The sequence below is a fragment of the Mastomys coucha genome, unplaced genomic scaffold (assembly GCF_008632895.1).
Source record: "Mastomys coucha isolate ucsf_1 unplaced genomic scaffold, UCSF_Mcou_1 pScaffold3, whole genome shotgun sequence".
Taxonomy (NCBI): domain Eukaryota; kingdom Metazoa; phylum Chordata; class Mammalia; order Rodentia; family Muridae; genus Mastomys; species Mastomys coucha.
Window position 1 is genome coordinate 34,787 of NW_022196909.1, and position 22,152 is coordinate 56,938.

Consider the following 22,152-nt stretch of genomic DNA (forward strand, 5'->3'; position numbering starts at 1 on the left):
ACCTCAAAACCCTTAAATTCTGATTCAAATACTGCTACCACTGTAATAAAGTCTATTTTATTCCTCCCTATATAATATTTGAGCTTCTAATTTTGTTAAAACTCAAAATTATTGTGCCAGGCATTAGGAGTCCATGTTGGTTACTGTTCTATCCACTCATCTTCTCATAAGACACTTAGGATTCAAAGCAACCACTGACTGCAGCACAGAAATCCCGAGTCACGCCAATTCCTTATGTGTAAAGCCATGCATTAACAGAAGCAGCCTGCATCAGTGTCACAGGTGGGGCTCGCTCCAACACTCAATCATAAAACAGCTAAACTGTTCATCAATAAGAGGAAGTACACATTTTAGTTTTGAAATTTTATGGGCAGTTTATTAAGGTCAATGATGAAAGCTATCAGAAGTCTATTCTCCTGAAAAATATGTTTTTTCTTAGAAAAAAAAAAAAACGAAAGGAAGAACCGAACCCTCTCAACATAGCCACAGATGCTGTGGCATTCACGCCGCTCTGGAGACAGGGACAGTCCATCAGTCTGAGTCACTCCCTGGGGCAACAGGATTGTAGTCAGGATCATCCTCACCATCTTCTAGCTCCAAATCATCCATTTCTTGGAACAATGACTCATCCACCTCCACGTTATTCCCAGCTGTGAAGAGTAAAACAGCCTCACCTTATAATCCAGAAAAAACACAACCTGTACGTGTGTGTGTGTGCGCGCGCGCGTGCACGTGCGCATATGTGTGCGCACGTGTTCCGGGAGTGGGAGGTATGATGACTTGAAGCTGATCAGCAGAGACTCCGACAATAGAAGAGCAACGCAATCTTCATAGCCTAGCATCTTGCTATTTTAAAGCAGACTCATAGAATACTTAATGTCAATGTAGCAAGCTATAATTGAAAGTGAGGACTCACTGGTGGACCATCACTGAGACCTGCCCCACAGCTCAGCTTACCAAGTGGCATATCATCAAAGTTGGTCTGTAATTCCTTACTTAATTGACTGTCAGATGGGACTTGCCTAGTTCCCTTTACATACAACAGATGACAAAGGCTCCAAATGTCTAAGCCCTATAAAGAAGCACTGACCAGGCTCTCCCTCAGCAAGCCCACCTTGCAGACAGCCTGAAGTAGATATAGCAGGACACCACAGCACTCCTCCATCTGTTCAAATGTTATCTTCCTTCCCTCTTAAGAGTTTAGTCTACTGGCACTCAATCCAATAAGAATATAGAGAGCCTATATAACTATAGTCTATATAAATAACAGTATAGGGCTGGAGAGATGGCTCATCTGTTAAAGGCTAGGCTCACAGTCAGAAGTACAATGACAATGCACTGACTGAGTCCAGGCCACAGAGTAACTGAGTCAAGCATCTTCAGGGAACATCTGAGTCCAAAAGAACATAACGGTCAGGACAAGCAATTCTAAAAGTATATAAAACGTACAAAATGATAAGATCTTGATATTTCCAATTAGAAGACAAGAGTCTTGAGGAAAATATCTGGAAGAAACACAGGTAAGGCCAGACTGAAATGGAACTATGTAGTTTTTCCCTTATCAAAGAATTCTAAAGTTTTATGGTTAAATATGAGTTTCACATTCTCAGAAGCAGAGAACTAACTATAGAATATTCAAGGCTCCAAGAAACAGAGATTCATGGGCTAGAGAGATGGTAGGAGGACTGGCTCCACTTCTCAAGGGCCCAGATTCAATTCCCAGCACCCACATGGTGGCTTACAGATCTGTAACTCCAGTTTCAGGGATGCAATGCCCTCTTCTGGCCTTCACAGCCATTAAGCATACATGCAGTGAACACAGTAACATGCAGTCCAACACGTGTGTATATTAAATAAATAAATAAATAAATAAATAAATAAATAAATAAATACAATCTTCAAAGAAAAAAGGAGAAAATCATTGAGAATGATTTAAGTGGCTTCAATAAGTTCACACAAAAACAATACAACCTTCAAATGAGAGAAGGAAATTGCTGGGAGACATTTCCAAGGTAGGAACTGCTGAGAGACCCAGCGGGTCTCTGGGAAATCTACTAGAGATGAAGAGATACCTTGACCTATGAGAAGAAAGGAGTCAGGAATAAGTGAAGCCAAGCATGCTGAAGCACGCTTCTAATCCCAGCACTCAGCGGCAGAGGCAGAGGCAGGAGGATCCTGAGTTCAAGGCTAGTCTGGTCATAGCAAGTTTCCAGGCCAGAGAGACTCTACAGAAACAAGGGAGGAAAGTGGGAGGGAGGAACAAGTAAAGCTAATGAAGTTTCTAAAGCACAAGAGAATGGGATGAATGAGGGAGCTGAAATTTCTCAGCAAAGCAGAAGAGAATATCCTAGTGAGGTTCTGATGTGTTTGGTTTTAGTTTGTCTGAGGTAGTCTCACCCAGACTGGCCTATAACTCACAGAGTACAAGAGAACAGCCTCAAACGTAGGCAATTTTGTTCAGTCTCCAAGATCATAAAACTAAGAATTTTGACCTATCTGCTAGAAAAGGTAATAATATATTTGAGGGAAAAAAAAACATATTGAGGGCTGGCAGTGTAGATCAATGACAGAGCATTTTATGTGCATACACAAGGCCCTAGGTTCCACTCCTATCACCAGAACAAAAGGGGGCCAGTGCCAGTAAAAGCCCCTGCAAGGATGAGAAGAATGATTTAGCTGCACATAATCCAGGGCCTAGAGAACTCCAAAGGACAGGACAGGGTAGACATAAGACAGTAATGAGGCGCATAACCTGAAGAAAGTGTACTTTGACCAGGTGTGATGAGCACGGGGCCAGTGTAAACACAAGCAGGCCATCAGCTACAGGAGGTAGGAAGCGGCCATGCTGCTCTTTGCTGTGTGAAAAGTGGGAAGGAAGGCCAGCACATAAGCATCTGTGGGTGGCATGGCGAATGCAGACAGAACAAGAGGTAGGGGCAGAAGCAAAGAGGGTGAAACCTAAGGACAAGAAACTCCAGCAACTACACAGTAGGAGGAGGTCCAGGTACTCTGCAGGGGATGCTAGAAGTTGCACATCTGAAGGTTCTATAAACTCAAGAGTGAAGGGTAGTTTCAGCTCTCCCACATCTGTGATACAGACTTTTGAGGAAAATGGTCACCTGAGCCATGCCGTCCCAGTTTCCAGCTGAGAGAGTCTTGTATACTATACACTTATATACCTGCCACCCTTGAGGTACTCAGGTCATCTGAAAACTTTAAAGCATAGATTGCTATACAATTTAACATTTAGATTGAGTATGTAAGTTGAACAACTGTTAAACCTTCAAAATTTTGTTTTTAATAAGTTGGTAGGAAATTTTCACACAAAATAAAAATAGTATTCTGTAGTCACAAACAATATAAAATATCTTGGTGTGACTCTAATCAAACAAGTGAAATATCTGTTTGACAAGAACTTCAAGTCTCTGAAGAAAGAAATCGAAAATCTCAGAAGATGGAAAGATCTCCCATGCTCATAGATTGGTAGGATTAATATAATAAAAATGGCCATCTTGCCAAAAGCAATCTACAGATTCAATGCATTCCCCACCAAAATTCCAACTCAATTCTTCAGAGTGAGAAAGAGAAATTCTCAAATTCATTTGGAATAACAAAATACCCAGGACAGCGAAAACTATTCTCAACAATAAAAGAACTTCTGGCAGAATCACCATCCCTGACCTCAAGCTGTACTATAGAGCAACTGTGATTAAAAACAAAAACAAAACAAAACAAAACTGCATGGTATTGGTACAGTGACAAGCAGGTAGATCAATTGAACAGAATTGAAGACCCAGAATTGAACCCACACTCCTATGGTCACTTGATCTTTGGACAAAGAAGCTAAAACCATCCAGTGGAAAAAAGACAGCATTTTCAACAAATGGTGCTGGCTCAACTGGCAGTTAGCATGTAGAAAAATGCAAATTGATCCATTCTTATCTCCTTGTACAAAGCTCAAGTCCAAGTGGATCAAGGACCTCCACATCAAACCAGATACACTGAAACTAATAGAATAGAAAGTGGGGAAGAGCCTCGAGCACATGGGCACAGGGAAAAATTTCCTGAACAGAACACCAATAGCTTCTACTCTAAGATCAAGAACTGATAAATGGGACTTCATAAAATTGCAAAGCTTCTGTAAGGCAAAAGACACTGTCAATAGGACAAAACAGTAACCAGCAAATTGGGAAAAGATCTATCTTTACCAATCCTACCTACATCCAACAGAGGGCTAATGTCCAATATAAACAAAGAACTCAAGAAGTTAGACTCCAGAGAACCAAATAACCCTTAAAAAAAAAAAAAAGTAGGGCACAGAAAGCTAAACAGAATTCTCAACTGAGGAAACTCGAATGGCCGAGAAGCACCTAAAGAAATGTTCAACATCCTTAGTCATCAGGAAAATGCAAATCAAAACAACTCTTAGATTCCACCTCACACCAGTCAGATTGGCTAAGATCAAAAACTCAGATGCTGGAGAGGTTGTGGAGAAAGAGGAACATCTCTCCACTGCTGGTGGGACTGCAAACTGGCACAGCCACTCTGGAAATCAGTCTGGCAGTTCTTCAGAAAATTGGACATAATACTACCTGAGAACTCAGCTATACCAATCCTGGGCATATACCCAGAAGATGCCCCAACATGTAATAAGAACATGTGCTCCACTATGTTCATAGCAGCCTTATTTATAATAGCCAGAAGCTGGAAACAACCCAGATGTCCCTCAACAGAGAAATGGATACAGAAAATGTGGTACATCTACACAATGGAGTACTACTCAGCTATTAAAAACAGTGACTTCATGAAATTTGCAGGCAAATAGATGGAACCTGGAAATATCATGCTGAGTGAGGTAACCCAATCACAAAAGAACACACATGGTATGCACTCATTGATAAGTGGATTTTCGCCCAAAAGCTCAGAATACCCAAAATACAATTCACAGGTCATATGAAGATCAAGAAGAAGGAAGTCCAAAGTGTAAATGTTTCAGTGCTTCATAGAAGGGGGAACAAAATACTCAAGAGAAGTAGAGGGTGGGAGGAAGAAAAAAGAAGGAGGGGAAAAAGAGGGGCAGAATCAGGTATGGGAGGAGATGTACAAAGGTTCAGGAAGTTGAACAGAGGTGTGTAGCAATGGGAGATGGGGAACTGGTGGTAGCAAACAGAAAGTCCCAGATGCCAGCAAAGCAAGAGCCTGGCAGGACCCACAGTGATGACATTAGCTGACACCCCACGAAGGGGAGGGAGAACCTGTCAGGACCACATCCAGAGATTAGGCACAAATGGCCCTCTGGCTGAGGGACAAGGCCACCCACCCATCTCCAAAATTTTAACCCAGAATCACTCCTGTCTAAAGGAAATATAGGGACAAAGAGTAGAGCAGAGGGGGCTGGAGAGATGGCTCAGTGGTAAAGAGTACCAACTACTCTTCTGACGGTCCTGAGTTCAAATCCCAGCAATCACATGGTGGCTCACAACCATCTGATACCCTCTTCTGGTCTGTCTGAAGACAGCTACAGTGTACTTACATTTAATAATAATAAATAAATTATTATTTAAAAAAAAAAAAAAGAGTAGAGCAGAGACTAAAGGAAAGGCCATCCAGAGGCTACCCCACCCAGGGATCCATCCCACCGGAGAACAAAAGTCACCAAACCTAGACACTACTGAGGATGCCAAGAAGTGCTTGCTGAGGAGCCTGATACAGCCGTCTCCTGAGAGGCTCTGCCAGTCTGACCAATATAGATACGGATGCTCGCAGCCAACCATTGGACTGAGCACAGGGACCCCAATGGAGGAGTTAGGAGAAGGACTGAAGGAGCTGAAGGGACCTTATCTGGCATCAATGGGAGGGGAGGCCCTTGGTCCTATGAAGACTTGAAGCCCCAGTGTAGAGGAATGCTAGGGTGGTAAGGTGGAAGTGGGTAGGTGGGTGGGTGGGAGAGTACCCTCATAGAAGCAGAGAAAAGGGGGATGGGATAGGGAGTTTGCAGAGGGGAAACCAGGTAAGAGGATAGCATTTAAAATGTAAAATCAATCAATCAATCAATCAATAAATAGCAGTGTACTAAAATAAAAAAATAAAAATAAAAAAAGAATAATCTGCTTTTCACAGATAGTACATCCACGAGGAAGTACAACAGTATCTTACCATCCTCCAGGAACTGGATGTCGGATGTGTCAAGATTATGATCTGTTTCAAATAACTGTTTCCCTAAAAGAAATAAATATATTTAATTCAAATGGCATAGCATTGCTTCATCCCGTACAATCACTTAAAAGACCCAAGAAAACAAATCTGAACACCTGTGTTTCTAGAATTTCAATAAATTTAAAAATTGTGCAACAGCAAAGAATGCAAGATATGTATTCACACTAAGAAAACAAGAAAAGCCTAGGTTCCTTAGGTCTGAAAAATTATGAGTTTGCTTCATTCACTCTGAAGGCTTTAGTGCTGAATACTCTTGTCAAAGGATCTAGACTATAAGTTCAGACTCACCAAATACAAAACAAAGCTATAGCATACACAGTAGCTATGAACTTTGTGTGAAGAGTGTATGCATGAGTGCTATGGAAATCTATCCCAGTCACCTCTGCTATCGGGAGATGGCGTGGGCTGTGGGGTGGAAGGACTGACCAGGCCAGGGGAACCATACACACCACTTAGTTTATTTTTCCCTGCTTGTTCCTCTTCTTTCATTCGTTTCTTTTTAATTTCCAGGAGTTCTGCATCAAACTTGGCCTTCCAACTCAAGAAATTCTCAATCGTAACAGGGGTGCCATGGAACAGTTTCTTAGAAAATGAAAAACATAGGTGTCATTTCAATGAGGCAGTAATGTAACAAATAAAGCCAAATGAGTGTCTTCTAGATACCACAGCTACTCAGTGAAGCACAGACAGACACTACTAATGTCTGCCTGGGCTAGCTCTCCATTTAATGTTAGCATCTTACCCTGGAAAAGTCAAATTTTAAAAATATTCTTCTTGCAAAACAAAAAGATAAAAATAAATGTGCAATGTACTTATGGTCCTCACCAAAGCTATTTATTAAGAACGTTCTTGGTTTTAGTATGTTTTCAATACACATCAATTTACAATACTGCCATCACTTTTTAACTTCAGAGTTTGGAGTTAGTCCTGTTTATATCACTATGACAGGACTTGATAGTTCTCAGTTAGACACCCTGTTGGGTAGCATTTACATTTATTGGTTTCATTCAAATGTGCTTTATCAATCTGTCATCTGTTACTCACAATATGTCTTCAACTAAAATTTTACTCCTAGGAAAATTTACCTTTTAATCTCACTATCATGATTTCCAAAAGCAAGTTGCTAACATTATCAGAAAAAAAAAAATCAAAGCTAAATATCAACTAGGCCTATAGAGAGATGTGAAAAATCTGAAGAACCAAGGTTTTCAAGTACACACCTTCTCTGCCTCTTCTGCTTCCTTCTCTTTCTGTTTCTTTTCTTCCTCTCTTCTCGTTTTTATCTGATCAACTATTTCATTTAACTTTTCTTGAACAGCTGTCACGAGGGTGAAGATCATTACCATGCCGAGATTCTCCTCTGCCTGTGGAAAGCAGAGGTGGCTAGAAACACACTTCTCAAGACAGTATAAACTGCCTTAAAAACCAGTTATTATAACAACTAAGTCCCATGTTTATACCATGACTCCTCAGTTAGTCATCCCATACAGTTGTATAAGTGCACATTCAAATGTGAGTACAGAGCCAGAAACAGCAGCAGTAAATCCCCGCAGAAACTCTCGGCTACAGAGAGTTCAAGGCCAGCCTGGGCTACATGTGGCCTTGTCTTTAATGACTAGGACACAGACCTAGGAAACAAGTAAGTATTGCTGTTCTAAAATCAGACAATATAGACTTCAAATGGAAAACTAGTAAGAAAGATAAAGAAGGGTCACTTCTTAATATCTAAGAGAACTTCCAAGGACTTACACGTAACCTCAGAGATGAATCCCAGCACAACGGAGTGGATGACATCAATACCCCAAAGTACATCCAACCGTGGAGAGAATCATAACAGCCCAAAGTGTGAGAACAAACGACTCCTCATCCCTAAATGGGACATGTCTATCACCCATTCTGTCCCCAAGTTCAGAGAGCATCACGGAAGACTATAAGATCCAGATGATAGGGAGGTATTCTCTGTCTAGACATGATATAGCCATTATATTTGTGGTCTCATGACAGCTATAGAGGCCTACACAAAACCTGTGCTAGACCAAACCTTCCAAAATTCCAGCATTGATGGGAGAAGGTATGGAGCCCCACCCTTAGCTGAGGAGCTCTGAGCAGTTGATAGCTTCTATGGGAGTAAGTCATGTTTCTTTCGGGTATGGTCAACAATGGATTGCCTGTGCTCCAGTAAATGGCCTGTAGCCAACTGCATATTGGTAGCACTAATTGGTCTTAGTGAGCTATTTAGAGCAAGGGCTAGAGAGAGAGCTCAGCAGGGTGAAGAGACAAACTGCTCCTTCAGAAGTCTAAAGTACAGTTCCCAGCTCCCAGCCACAACTGACGGTAACCACAGCTCCAGGAGGATCTGATACCTCTGAGAAAATCTGCACTCATATACGCATACTCACCTAGAGACATACACATATATATGCATAATTAAAAAGAATATAAATCCTTTTTGTTTGGTTTTTAAGACAGAGTTTCTCTGTGTACTCTTGGCTGTCCTGGAACTTGCTCTGTAGACCAGAATGGCCTCAAACTCAAAGATCTTCTGCCTCCAGAGGATCTCTGCCTCCTGAGATCTGAACACAGTTCTCCCACCACAGCAAGTCCTGGATACCCCAACACATTAGAAAAGATCTGGTATTAAAGGCATGTGGCACCATGCCCAGCAAAATAAATCTTTAAGACAATAAAAAAGAAAGACCAAGGGGAGGTTATGCTGAGGGGGAATCTTGGGAGGAACATTACACACATGTATGAAATTCTCAAAAGAAGAAAAATCTTGTCTTTTTTAAAACGATGCTTTGTAGTTATGTATCATGAGTTCTAAGTACTATTTACATATATATAAAAAAATTTTCTGCCGGTCTGCCATATTCACCCGGGAGCTGTGCACGGGTCCCCTCCAGGAGAGAGATGGTCTCCCAGGAGTGCTCATACTTGCCGACCAAGAGGTGAGATCTCCACTTTCTCTCTAGTAACTGTCTGGAGCAGGGCTGGCCAGGAGCACACAGAACACAGAAACAGTGGAGCAGCTGGGACAGGATCCTTCCAGTCACCATCTGCTCCGAGAGCTTGGGCTGTTCCAGAGCCTCTGTACACAAGCTCTGCCAGGAGAAAGCTGCTCTCCCAGGAGTGCTGACACAGGCTTACACACCCACAGGAGGACAAGCTCCACCCAGAGACAGCACGACCATCTAACACCAGAAATAACGAGATGGCGAAAGGCAAACGTAAGAATCTTACCAACAGAAACCAGGGCTACTTGGCATCATCAGAACCCAGTTCTCCCACCACAGCAAGTCCTGGATATCCAACACATCAGAAAAGCAAGATGTGGATTTAAAATCACATCTCATGATGCTGATAGAGGATTTTAAAAAGGACATAAATAACTCCCTTAAAGAAATACAGGAGAACGCAGGTAGACAGGTAGAAGCCCTTAAGGAGGAAACACAAAAATTCCTTAAAGAACTACAGGAAAACACAACCAAACAGGTGAAGGAATTGAACAAAACCATCCAGGATCTAAAAACCAAGGTAGAAACAATAAAGAAATCACAAAGGGAGACAACTCTGGAAGTAGAAGACCTAGAGATAAGGAGCCATAGATGCAAGCATCACCAACAGAATACAAGAATCTCAGGGGCAGAAGACACCATAGAAAACATTGGCACAACAGTGAAAGAAAATAGAAAATGCAAAAAGATCCTAACCCAAAACATCCAGGAAATCCAGGACGCAATGAGAAGACCAAACCTAAGGATAATAGGTATAAAAGAGAGTGAAGATTCATAACTTACAGGGCCAGTAAATATCTTCAACAAAATTATAGAAGAAAACTTCCCTAACCTAAAGAAAGAGATGCCCATGAACATACAAGAAGCCTACAGAAAACCAAATAGACTGGACCAGAAAAGAAATTCCTCCCATCACATAATAATCAAAACAACAAATGCATAAAACAGAAAGAATATTAAAAGAAGTAAGGGGGAAAAGGTCAAGTAACATATAAAGGCAGACCTGTCAGAATCACACCAGACGTCTCTCCAGGGACTATGAAAGCCAGAAGATCCTGGGCAGATGTCATACAGATCCTAAGAGAACACAAATGCCAGCCCAGGCTACTATACCCAGCAAAACTCTCAACTACCATAGATGGAGAAGCCAAGATATTCGATGACTAAACCAAATTTAGTATCTCTCTACAAATCTAGCCCTTCAAAGGATAAATAATGAAAAATAAAATAAATATAAATAAGATGGAAATAAAATCAAAATGAATGGAAAATTCCAAAAAAAGGGAGGGGAACTACACCCTAGAAAAAGCAAGAAAATACTCATATTTTAACAAACCAAAAAGAAGATAGCTACGAAAACATAATTCCACCTCTCACAACAAAAATAACAGGAAGCAACAATTATTTTTCCTTAATATCTCTTAATATCAATGGACACAATTCCTCCCAAAAAAGGCAGAGACTAACAGGACTGGATATGTAAATAGGACCCAACATTTTGCTGCATACAGGAAACCTACCTCAATGACAAAGACAGACACTACCTCAGAGTAAAATGCTGGGAAACAATTCTCTAAGCAAACAGTCCCAAGAAACAAGTTGGAGTGGCCATTGTAATATCAAATAAAATTGACTTTCAACCTAAAGTTATCAAAAAAGATAAGGAGGGACACTTCATACTCATCAAAGGAAAAATCTACTAAGATGAACTCTCAATTCTGAACATCTATGCTCCTAATGCAAGGGCATCCACAATCATAAGAGAAACTTTACTAAAGCTCAAAACATACATTGCACTTCACACAATAATAGTGGGAGACTTCAACATCCCACTCTCAGCAATGGACAGATCATGGAAATAGAAACTAAACAGAGATACAGTGAAACAGAAACAGAAGTTATGGATCAAATGGATTTAACAGATATCTATAGAACTTTTTATCCTAAAACAAAAGGATATACCTTCTTCTCAGCACCTCATGGTACCTTCTCCAAGACTGACCACATAATCAGTCGCAAAACAGGCCTCAACAGATAAAAGAAGACTGAAAATCTTCTATCAGATCACCACAGACTAAGGCTGCTCCTCAATAACAACATAAACAATAGAAAGCCCACATACACGTGGAAGCTGAACAACACTCTACTCAATGATAATTTGGTCAAGGAAGAAAGAGAAAAAGAAATTAAAGACTTTTGAGTTTAATGAAAATGAAGCCACAATACACCAAAACTTATGGGACACAATGAAAGCAGTGCTAAGAGAAAAACTCATAGCTCTGAGTGCCTCCAAAAAGAAACTGGAGAGAGCTTACAATAGCAGCTTGACAGCACATGTGAAAGGTCTAGAACAAAAACAAACAAATACACCCAAGAGGATTGACAGCAGGAAATAATCAAACTCAGGGCTGAAATCTACCAAGTAAAAACAAAAAGAACTATACAAGAATCAACCAAACCAGGAGCTGGTTCATTGAGAAAAATTAACACAATAATTAAACCCTTAGCCTTAACCAGAGGGCACAGAGACAGTATTCAAATTAACAAAATCAGAAATGAAAAGGAAGACATAACAACAGACACTGAGGAAATCCAAAGAAATAATCAGGTCCTACTACAAAAGCTTATACTAAACAAAACTCGAAAATCTGGATGAAATGGATAATTTTCTGGACAGATACCAGGTACCAAAGTTAAATCAGAATCAGATAAACCATATAAACGGCCCCATAATCCCTAAAGAAATAGAAGCAGTCATTAAAAGTCTCCCAACCAAAAAAAAAAAAAAGCCCAGGACCAGATGGGTTTAGTACAGAGTTCTATCAGACCTTCAAAAAAGACCTAATATCAATACTCTTCAAACTATTCCACAAAATAGAAACAGAAGGTACTCTACCCAATTTGTTCTATGAAGCCACAATTACTCTGATACCTAAATCACACAAAAACCCAACAAAGAAAAAAAACTTCAGACCAATTTCCCTTATGAATATCAATGAAAAAATACTGAATTTTATTTTCTCGCAAACCAAGTCCAAGAACACAGTAAAACATTAAAATGCATCATGATCAAGTAGGCTTCATTCCAGGGATGCAGGGATGGTTCAATATAAGGAAATCCATCAACATAATTCACTACATAAATAAACTCAAAGGAAATAACCATATGATAATCTCATTAGATGCTGAGACAGCATTTTATGAAATCTAACATCCCTTCATGATAAAAGTCTTGGAAAGATCAGGAATTCAAGGCCCATACCTAAACATAGTAAAAGCAATGTACAGCAAACCAGTAGCCAACATCAAACTAAATGGAGAGGAACTTGAAGCAATCCCACTAAAATCAGCGACTAGACAAGGCTGGCCACTCTCTCCCTACCTATTCAATATAGTACTTGAAGTCCTAGCCAGAGCAATTAGACAACAAAAGGAGATCAAACGGATACAAATTGGAAAGAAGTCAAAACAACGCTATTTGCAGATGATATGATCGTATACTTAAGTGACCCCCAAAATTCCACCAGAGTGCTCCCAAACCTGATAAACAACTTCAGCAAAGTAGCTGGATATAAAATTAACTCAAACAAATCAGTGGCCTTCCTCTACTCAAAAGATAAAAACAGGCTGAGAAAGAAATTAGGGAAACAACACCCTTCACAATAGTCACAAATAATATAAAATACCTTGGTGTGAAAGATCTGTATGAAAAGAACTTCAAGTCTCTGAAGAAAGAAGTCAAAGATCTCAGAAAATGGAAAGATCTCCCATGCTCATGGATTAGCAGGATTACTATAGTAAATATGGCCATCTTGCCAAAAGCAATCTATAGATTCAATGCAATCCTCACCAAAATTCCAACTCAATTCTTCATAGAGTTAGAAAGAGCAACATGCAAATTTATCTGGAATAACAAAAAACCTAGGATAGCGAAAACTATTCTTAAGTCTAAGTGGATCAAGGACCTCCACATAAAAGCAGATACACTGAAACTAATAGAAAAGAAAGTGGGCAAGAGCCTCAAGCACATGGGCATAGGGGAAATTTTCCTGAATAGAATACCAATACCTTCTGCTCTAAGATCAAGAATTGACAAATGGGACTTCATAAAATTGCAAAGCTTCTGTAAGGCGAAGGACACTGTCAATAGGACACATTGAGAAAAAAAGATCTTTACTAATCCTACATCTGAAGGAAGGCTAATATCCAATGTATACAAAGAACTCAAGAAGTTAAACTCTAGTGAACCAAATAACCCTATTAAAATATGGGGTACAGAGCTAAACAAAGAATTCTCAACTGAATGGCTGAGAAGCACCTAAAGAAATGTTCAACATCCTTAGTCATCAGGAAAATGCAAATCAAAACAACCCTGAGATTCCACCTCACACTAATCAGAATGGCTAGGATAAAAAATTCAGGTGACAGCAGATGCTGGCAAGGTTGTGGAGAAAGAGGAATACTCCTTCATTGCTGGTGGGACTGCAAGCTGGTACAAACACTCTGGAAACCAGTTTGGAGGTTCTTCAGAAAATTGGACATAGTACTACCTGAGGACCCAGCTATACCACTCCTGGGCATATACCCAGAAGATGCTCCAACATGCAATAAAGACACATGCTCCACTATGTTCATAGCAGCCTTATTTATAATAGCCAGAAGCTGGAAAGAACCCAGATGTCCCTCAACAGAGGATTGGATACTGAAAATGTGGTACATCTACACAATGGAGTACTACTCAGCTATTAAAAACAATGACTTCATGAAATTTGCAGGCAAATGGATGGAACTAGAAAATATCATCCTGAGTGAGGTAACCCAATCACAAAAGAACACACACGGCATGCATTCACTGATAAGTAGATATTAGCCCAGAAGTTCGGAATACCCAAGATACAACTCACAGACCACATGAAGCTCAAGAAGGAGGATACTTCAGTCCTGCTTAGAAGGGAGAACAAACTACCCCTGGAAGGAGTTACAGAGACAAAGTTTGGAACAAAGACTGAACGAAAGGCCATCCAGAGACTGGTCCTCCTGGGGATCCATCCCACATACAACCACTAAACCCAGACACTATTGTGGATGCCAACAAGTGCTTGCTGACAGGAACCTGATATAGCTGTCTCCTGAGAGGCTCTACCAGTGCCTGACAAATACAGAAGTAGAGGCGCGTAGCCAACCATTGGACTGAAGCACAGGGTCCCCAATGAAGGAGCTAGAGAAAGGACCCAAGGAGCTGAAGGGGTTTCCAGCCCCATAGGAGGAACAAAAATATGAACTAACTAGTACCCCCAGAGCTCCCAGGGACCAAACCACCAACCAAAGAGTTATACATGGAGGGACTCATGGCTCCAGCTGCATATGTAGCAGAGGATGGCCTTGTTGGTCATCAATGGGAGGAAGAGGCCCCTGGTCCTGTGAAGGCTCTATGCCCCAGTGTAGGGGAACGCCAGGACAGGGAAGAGGGAGTGGATGATTTGGTGAACAGAAGGGGGGAGAGGATAGAGGGTTTTTGGTGGGGAAACCAGGAAAAGGGATGACATTTGAAATGTAAATAAGGAAAATATCTAATAAAAAAATAAAAATAAAAAAATGTTTTCTAGCCAACATTTAATAAAGGCCAATAAAATATGCTACAATAAAGGAAAATTATTTCCTTACCTGCAAAGCCAGTAATTTTAAAATGTCTGAGACATCATTATCTTCTAGATTTTCCTGGGAGAGTATGTCATACAGCGGAGCCTCGTCTGGATATTTTTCACTGTATGTAAACTTGAGAGTAGTCTGCACGGCTGAGGCACAAGATCAAAGTTTAAGGTGAACATATTCACAGTATAAAAATCAGGGTTGCATCAGTGAAAAGTAACAAAACAATTACTAATATAAGCAACAACCTCAACAAGATAAGTTGAACAAATCAAGAAAATGGCAGAAATTCCTTCTTGCCCATGAAACACACTTGCCACGTAGTGGCATTTCACTATACTGTATTTCAGAGAAAGGTAGACAAAAACCATTTTTTAAAAAAAAATCCTGGCTAAATAAACAAATACCTATTTCAAAATAGTTTTAACAAAATTACTGCCATAGTCTCACATGCAGCCTTTACTAGCAGAAGTTCCTGATTGCAGAGGATTTAGCTAGAACCTGGAATTAATATTCAAATATATACAACACCAGGAGGATGTTGCTAACTGAGTGGCTAAGTGACATGTTTTTGCACTGGCAGTTTTGAGAGGCTAAATGCTGGGACTATAACCTTGTATTACCACACCTGCTGAAAAAGCATAAGCTCCTACTATAAGCAATACCAGGGACTCATTATAGAAAAGTATTTATAGCCAGAATGCTATCACTTCACTACATTTACATGTAAATGTAAATGCTATGTAAATGTATAAAACAGAGCACTAAAACATGTCTATAATTATTTACCAATTCAGAGTGAGAATGAAAGGCAGGAAATATAATTCATAGGTAAAACACTTGCCACATAAAAACTGGGTAAAATATAGCACATATGGAATTCTAATGACAAGACAGGAGGCAGCAGGTACAGGAAAGAGTCTGCAGACCATGCAAAGCAAAGACCAATACCTAAGATCTCTACAAATGTCTAGATACAGTCGCACACACACCAGGGGCTGAAGAGATGGTTCAGCAGTTAAGAGCACTAGCTGCTCTTCCAGAGGACCTAGGTTAATTTCCTAGCACCCACATGGAAGTTTACAGCCATCCATTATTCTAGATCTAAACCCTCTTCTAGCCTCTGCAGCAAGCAGGCATGTACAAGTAAATTTACTTGTGTTGAGATATTTTCCTTACAGTACTATTCCATAAGTAGAAACACACAAAGAGTATTTTCTTACAATCCTGCCCCATGACTGAACAGCTCTCCTGTACTAATCTAAACTTACAAGAGCATACTTCTCTATTCATCAACGCTGAAAATTTATTGGATGAGATAAAATATCTTCATTTTAACTTGCCTGAAGTACCAGTGAAACAAGTTTTCTATCAACTCCCTTCACCTACTCTTCTACTGATCATCAGTTCATTAAAATGAAGAACAGAGACAAAACCAGCAGGATCTAGGCACTGTTTCAAACAGTTAAAAACATTTCTCAAATTAAAAATAAACTGTACACAGCTGCTTTTACAAGAGTGCTATTAGCTCCCAACAAAGGTACTGTCCAGAATATGAGAATAATCTCTGGGAACTTTAATAAGAAAGTTAAATTCTGTCACAAGGAGCAGTGCCTTCTGCACACATACTGGCTTCACATAGCCAACGGATGCTGAAGAGCTCAGGGGGCTTTGAGAAGTATTTATTTAGAACTTTAATGGAAAATTTGTAGATACTTATCTATAAAAGTAAAGAAAAAGTAACTATGTCTAAGATCCTTTCATTGAGATTTTAAAATATCTCAACGTGGAACTCATTTTCCATTATTAAGAAGCTAACAGTTTTCAAGTGATACCTCTAAAACTGACGGATTCTACCTGACAGAACTTGTGTTGCCATCTGAGAAAACCATACTTGAGACTGTCAGCTTATATGTAACTTTTTAAATTACTGTATTAACTAACTTAGACCAAAAATAGATAACCTTCATACTATTACTATATTTATTTAACTTACTAGTTTTAAAGCTGTTTTACTTTGGGGGATAGCATACATAGGTATACATTCAGCCTGTTTATAACAGTAAATGGTCAATAAATAATTTATACTTTGAAAGAAAATAGCAGAAATCAAAAAGTAATAATCACTTGACAAATTCTTTGAACAAAAGTCTCTACCATCCCTTCACCTGCTGCACTCTTAAACTATCTGCTTTATTTTTAAGTACCACACACACTGACTGTGCCCAGCTCCAGGACCTGGACTACCTCTGTCCCACAGAAAACACAGGCTACAAACACCACAATCATGCATAGTAACAGGACCTCCACCCCTGCAGCGCCCTGCACAATGACGGCAGAAGGAGTCCAGGAAAGCCATGAGCAATTCCATCTTACTTTCATCATTTTCTCCAGCCTCCGATGTCACAGTAATGGTGAAGCTGGGTGGGTTTTCTGATAACACTGCAAGGAAATACACACAGCAGTTACTGAGGGGCTTCCTAAGGCAGACACGTCCCTGGGTTTACCGCCGCTCAGCACTAGAAATTCATACCTAACAGAACACTGAAACAATAAATCCACTATTTCAACCAAGAGTAATCTTAATCTGCAAACATGTACCTTTAGTAAATAATTCTAATCAATTAAATATTAAGTCATTTATATTTTATTTCAAAATCTAACTGTATACGAACTTCCCTTCCAAAAGATTCCTGAACAGAACGATAAACAAAAACTTTGGGTTTTTTTTTTTCACCAGCCATGACCCACTGATATTCATGTTATGATGGGTTATTTTCTACAGGTTTAAGTGGGGCCAAATCTAATCTTTCCAAGAGACTGAGCCACCTTTCACACAATTATAAAGTAATTGGCTATGACTCTGAACATCAAATTATTGAACACTCACTAAGCAAGACCTGTAAGTAACATTTACATAAGTAAGAAAGTTCCAAGACCATTTTAGAGCATCTCTAATAACATCTGTTGATTATCTACTCCCACTCAGGAATATAGAAAACTGTGAGAGCCAGGGCCCCGTGGGTTCTGCAAACTCAGCAAATACTAGCTTAATGGACTAAACTATGGACGACGATGAAAAAAGTGACAAAGAAGATTAATATTACAAACCAAGTGAGAAATAAACCAGGAAGCCCCTAGCCGCAGAGGTGAGTGCAGGGCCTAAGCCTCATGTCAGGCCTGCCAAGGTTGGCAGCAGCTGTGTGAACTCTGACTCAAGTCACCAGGGGGACTGCATGGCTTTAGAGTGCCCAAGACACCCCAGACAAGCATTCTTAATGGTGTTTTAGAACACACCTCAGACAAGCGTTCTCAATGGTGTTTTAGAACACACCTCAGACAAGCGTTCTCAATGGTGTTTTAGAACACACCTCAGACAAGCGTTCTCAATGGTGTTTTAGAACACACCTCAGACATGCGTTCTCAATGGTGTTTTAGAACACACCTCAGACATACGTTCTCAATGGTGTTTTAGAACACACCTCAGACAAGTGTTCTCAATGGTGTTTTAGAACACACCTCAGACATGCGTTCTCAATGGTGTTTTAGAACACACCTCAGACAAGCGTTCTCAATGGTGTTTCAGAACACACCTCAGACAAGCGTTCTCAATGGTGTTTTAGAACACACCTCAGACAAGCGTTCTCAATGGTGTTTGTAGAACACACCTCAGACATTTAGACAATGGTGTGTTTAGAACAGAGGCCTTCACTGTGACTGTTTAAAACTCCATGATGAACACCTACAATGACTCAAAAGCAGTTTGCCCAACCAATGAAGCGCTCTCCCTGGACTCAAACTGCACATCACAGTCTCAGACAGTATACCCAATGCCGAAAAGGCACTAAAAGCTTGCTACATGCTCCCAGATAAATTGCTCTTACCAATTTTAGGTGTTTATTACATTAGGTAAGTTCCATTCCTCTTTCTTAGCATTAACGTATCATGAAATGTAAATACCATGACCACAGAAGTCAAAGCTTTAACCCAACAACACGCCAACCAACAAGGACTCCAGGAAACTATTGATTAGTCTAACAAACTCTGCCATACTGAGCACCACATTGTACTTGTTCTGGGCTATGCAGTTAAGTAAAAATCCTTTAAATCCAATACCAAGACCATACTTTTATACTCTTACCTACATCAGCTAAATTTAAGAGGTTAAACATAATTACTTTACTTTATATACCAATAATAAAGATCCCAAGATATAAGGTTTTCATTTCAGTCATATTGAAATATATGATGTGCATCTCCTACATAGTTAAATGCATCATCATGACCTCGATGCCACAGATGCAGACACTGAGCCATAGGGCTCTCACACAAACTGCCTACAGCTTTTCAGCTCTAAGTGCCAGGGCTGCATGAACCACACAGGACTTCACTTAAAAAGAAAAAGGAAAATATTCCCTGCTGACAAATCTCAAGGATGGTACTGAATGAGGCTAACAGCCATGAACAGCACATTACCAAGTAGGCAGGAAGAAGGGTGATGTGTGTTGGGACTCCCTCGTGGCAGCACACAATGGCCGGGAAGCTAAGGAACATTTAGAGAATTCAGAACATTTATGAGTGAGTGAACGAGTGAGAGTAAGTATGTTTGACAGCGTGATCCTAGACAGAAACATCCCAGCGGCTGTAACTGCATGTCTGCACAAGACAGTAAACCTAGCAACAGTGCACAGAATGGGAGGCAGATGAAACTAGGCAACCTCTAAATCAATCAGGTGAGGGTAATGAGGTTCTGAACTAGGATGGGAGCCATGGGAATAACAGCAAATTAAGACGATAATGACGGGTTGAGTTTGCTGCTGTGAATATGGTGTCACTAAGCCAAACAAGAGGACAGAAGAAATCAGGCATGATGTACTTTAAACAGAGAGAGACCTGCAGAGGTGAGAGAGACAATCAGAAATGAGGACACAGGAGAACCAAGCAGGGTCTGAATCCAATTTGGATCTTCTGGTAATAGCTAGAGCTATCATGTTAAGGAAGTCACTAGAATTAGATTAATGAGATCATTAGGAAGGAAAAAGAGAAAGGACAGCAGCAGCTTTGTAAAGAGAAGAAGCAAGAGGAAAAAACTGCCAGAGCCTGAAACAGCAGCCACAGGAGACAGTAACAAGCAAAATACAATCAAAGGACAAATACTGGGGTGGAGGGTAACCCCACTACACCACCATCTCTGCTCCATTATCCAGCAGAGGCTTTAGTACATCATTACATGCTTCTAGCAGCACTTAAGCACCAGTCTGGTGGCATTTAGGAGATGGAAGTAGGGCAGTCAAGAATTTAAGGATGTCCTCAGCTTCCCAGGACACTGGAAGCTGTGTCAAAGGGGTACGATGGGGGGGTGGGGGGGTGGGGAACAAACATCAAAAACTAAAAGCAGTTCTCTATTTGTCCTCCATGAGCTAAGATCACTTATAGAAAGTGGGAGGGCTATATGGTCTGAACACTAGAAAACTCAGTCCTTCTGAGAACACTGGGTTTGATACATAGAACAGTGTCTATGAGCTCTGTAGCTTGTGCATGGAGGACCTACTGACAAATTAGATCATATTAACCCCGGAGGAGGCCCTCAGTCATCTGGTTCCTGCTCACTTGTTAATGCTCTCAGTTCCTCGATCCCACCTCTTAGTTGATGATCTAGCAATGTCACCACTTGCACTCAGAGAGTCCTGCTTTCACACGTGCCATGTCCCTCTGAAACACTGTTCCCTAGTTCCACTTAACTCCTCATCTCTCAGTTTTCCAAAACAACTGGGCTATCCTCTCTCCTTGAATGTATATTGCCTACTTCCCGGATAGACTGACTCCTTTACTGTGTAGCTAATAAATACTTGGTAAATAAATATGACTAAAGGACACAGAGAGGTTACAACAAGAAGACTAAATGGTCTAATCTTGGACAACAGAAAAGGTGGAGCAAACAAAGCAGAACTACTAGTCAATGAGAAACCATAAGAGGACTGTAGGGCCATAGAACTGAAAAAAGAAAACAAAAAAACCCCACCACCACCAACAAAGGACCTCAACGTCAGGAATAGGAATTGCCCTGGCATTTCCAAGGTGTGCTGATATCCACATGCAGCAGAAAAATCAAAGTTACGATCTAATGAAAACAGAACAATAAAGCCCAATTAACAGACGGACCAACAACTAAAACAGTATTATTTCTAGTAAGGAATATCTTACGCTTATTGAACTGTCAAGTATTTACATCTACATTACTTCCCATCAAACACTTGAAGAAATCCAGGCTTGCAAAGGAAACCACAACATCCTGCCATTATGAAGAGGGGGAAATAAAGGAAAATGGGTACAGCTAAGAAAAAGAAATTCTAGAAAACGCTATACATGGGATAAGTTCTGACAAACAAAATAAAAACAGATAAACCTTCTAACAATCACCAGGAGATCTTTAAAAACTGCTAGCTCCTACCTCCTCCTTCAGTCCTTCATCCTGTGCTGCTGCTGCTCCTGGACCAAGATGGCCTTACAGACAACCAAGAACTAAAGTCAGAAGCCCCATCCTGAAGGAACTTTCCTGAATGGATGCTGCCAGGAGACTTTCATATACAATAGAAATAAACCTTTACTTTACTTTTAAAGCCTGATGTTACCCAGGTACGCCTTTAATCACAGGACATGGGGACCAGAGGCAGGAGGATTTCTAGAAATTTGATGCCAGCCTGGTCTACACAGTGAGTTCCAAGATAGCCAGAGCTACACAGAGAAACCCTGTCTCAGAAAACCAAAGAGGGGCGTGAGGAGGTAATTGTCTTGCAAAAATTACTAACCCCTAAATTTTGTTTTGTTCTTTAAGATGAAGTTTCATCACATAACCCACATTGGCCTAGAATTTTCCATTCTCTTGATTCATGCTTCCAAGTATTGGAAGATAAACATGTACCACCACACATGGTAGATTCCCAGTTCTGATGATAATCTCACCACTGCTTGTTCTAATGCACTGCTATGGATTAGGATAAACCACGGGTGCCAGCCTTCCATCACTATGAAAAAATCACAAGTATTTCTCAAGAAAATCTGTTTTCGCCTTCCAGTCCCACAACACCCAGAGGAAGCTCCACTCTGAGGTGCTCTAACAAGCCCAGGGTCACAGGATCCCAGAATCTCAGGATCCCAGAGAAAGCTTGACTCTGAGGAGTTCTGACACAACCAGGATCACAGGAAGGACTCACTCCAGTCAGATTTAGCAAGGGCAGATAGCACTAGAGATAACCTGATGGGGGGGGGGGGG

At 40.5% G+C, this 22,152-nt stretch overlaps 1 protein-coding gene across 3 annotated transcripts in view; it reads right to left on the reverse strand.

The window, feature by feature from the left end:
• Positions 1-348: 348 nt before the first annotated feature.
• Rwdd1 (RWD domain containing 1) overlaps positions 349-22,152 on the reverse strand; it is a 26,896-nt gene continuing 5,092 nt past the window's right edge. For 2 of the 3 annotated variants that reach the window (XM_031347735.1, XM_031347734.1), the window contains 6 exons: positions 17,256-17,321; positions 14,895-15,025; positions 7,437-7,580; positions 6,666-6,798; positions 6,157-6,219; positions 349-650 (listed from right to left, as the gene is read on the reverse strand). In XM_031347735.1, coding sequence (XP_031203595.1) covers positions 532-650; positions 6,157-6,219; positions 6,666-6,798; positions 7,437-7,580; positions 14,895-15,025; positions 17,256-17,321 — 656 coding nt within the window. In that variant the 3' untranslated portion in view covers positions 349-531. The remainder of the gene's footprint in view (positions 651-6,156; positions 6,220-6,665; positions 6,799-7,436; positions 7,581-14,894; positions 15,026-17,255; positions 17,322-22,152) is intronic. The other variant, XM_031347736.1, reaches the window with a different exon arrangement.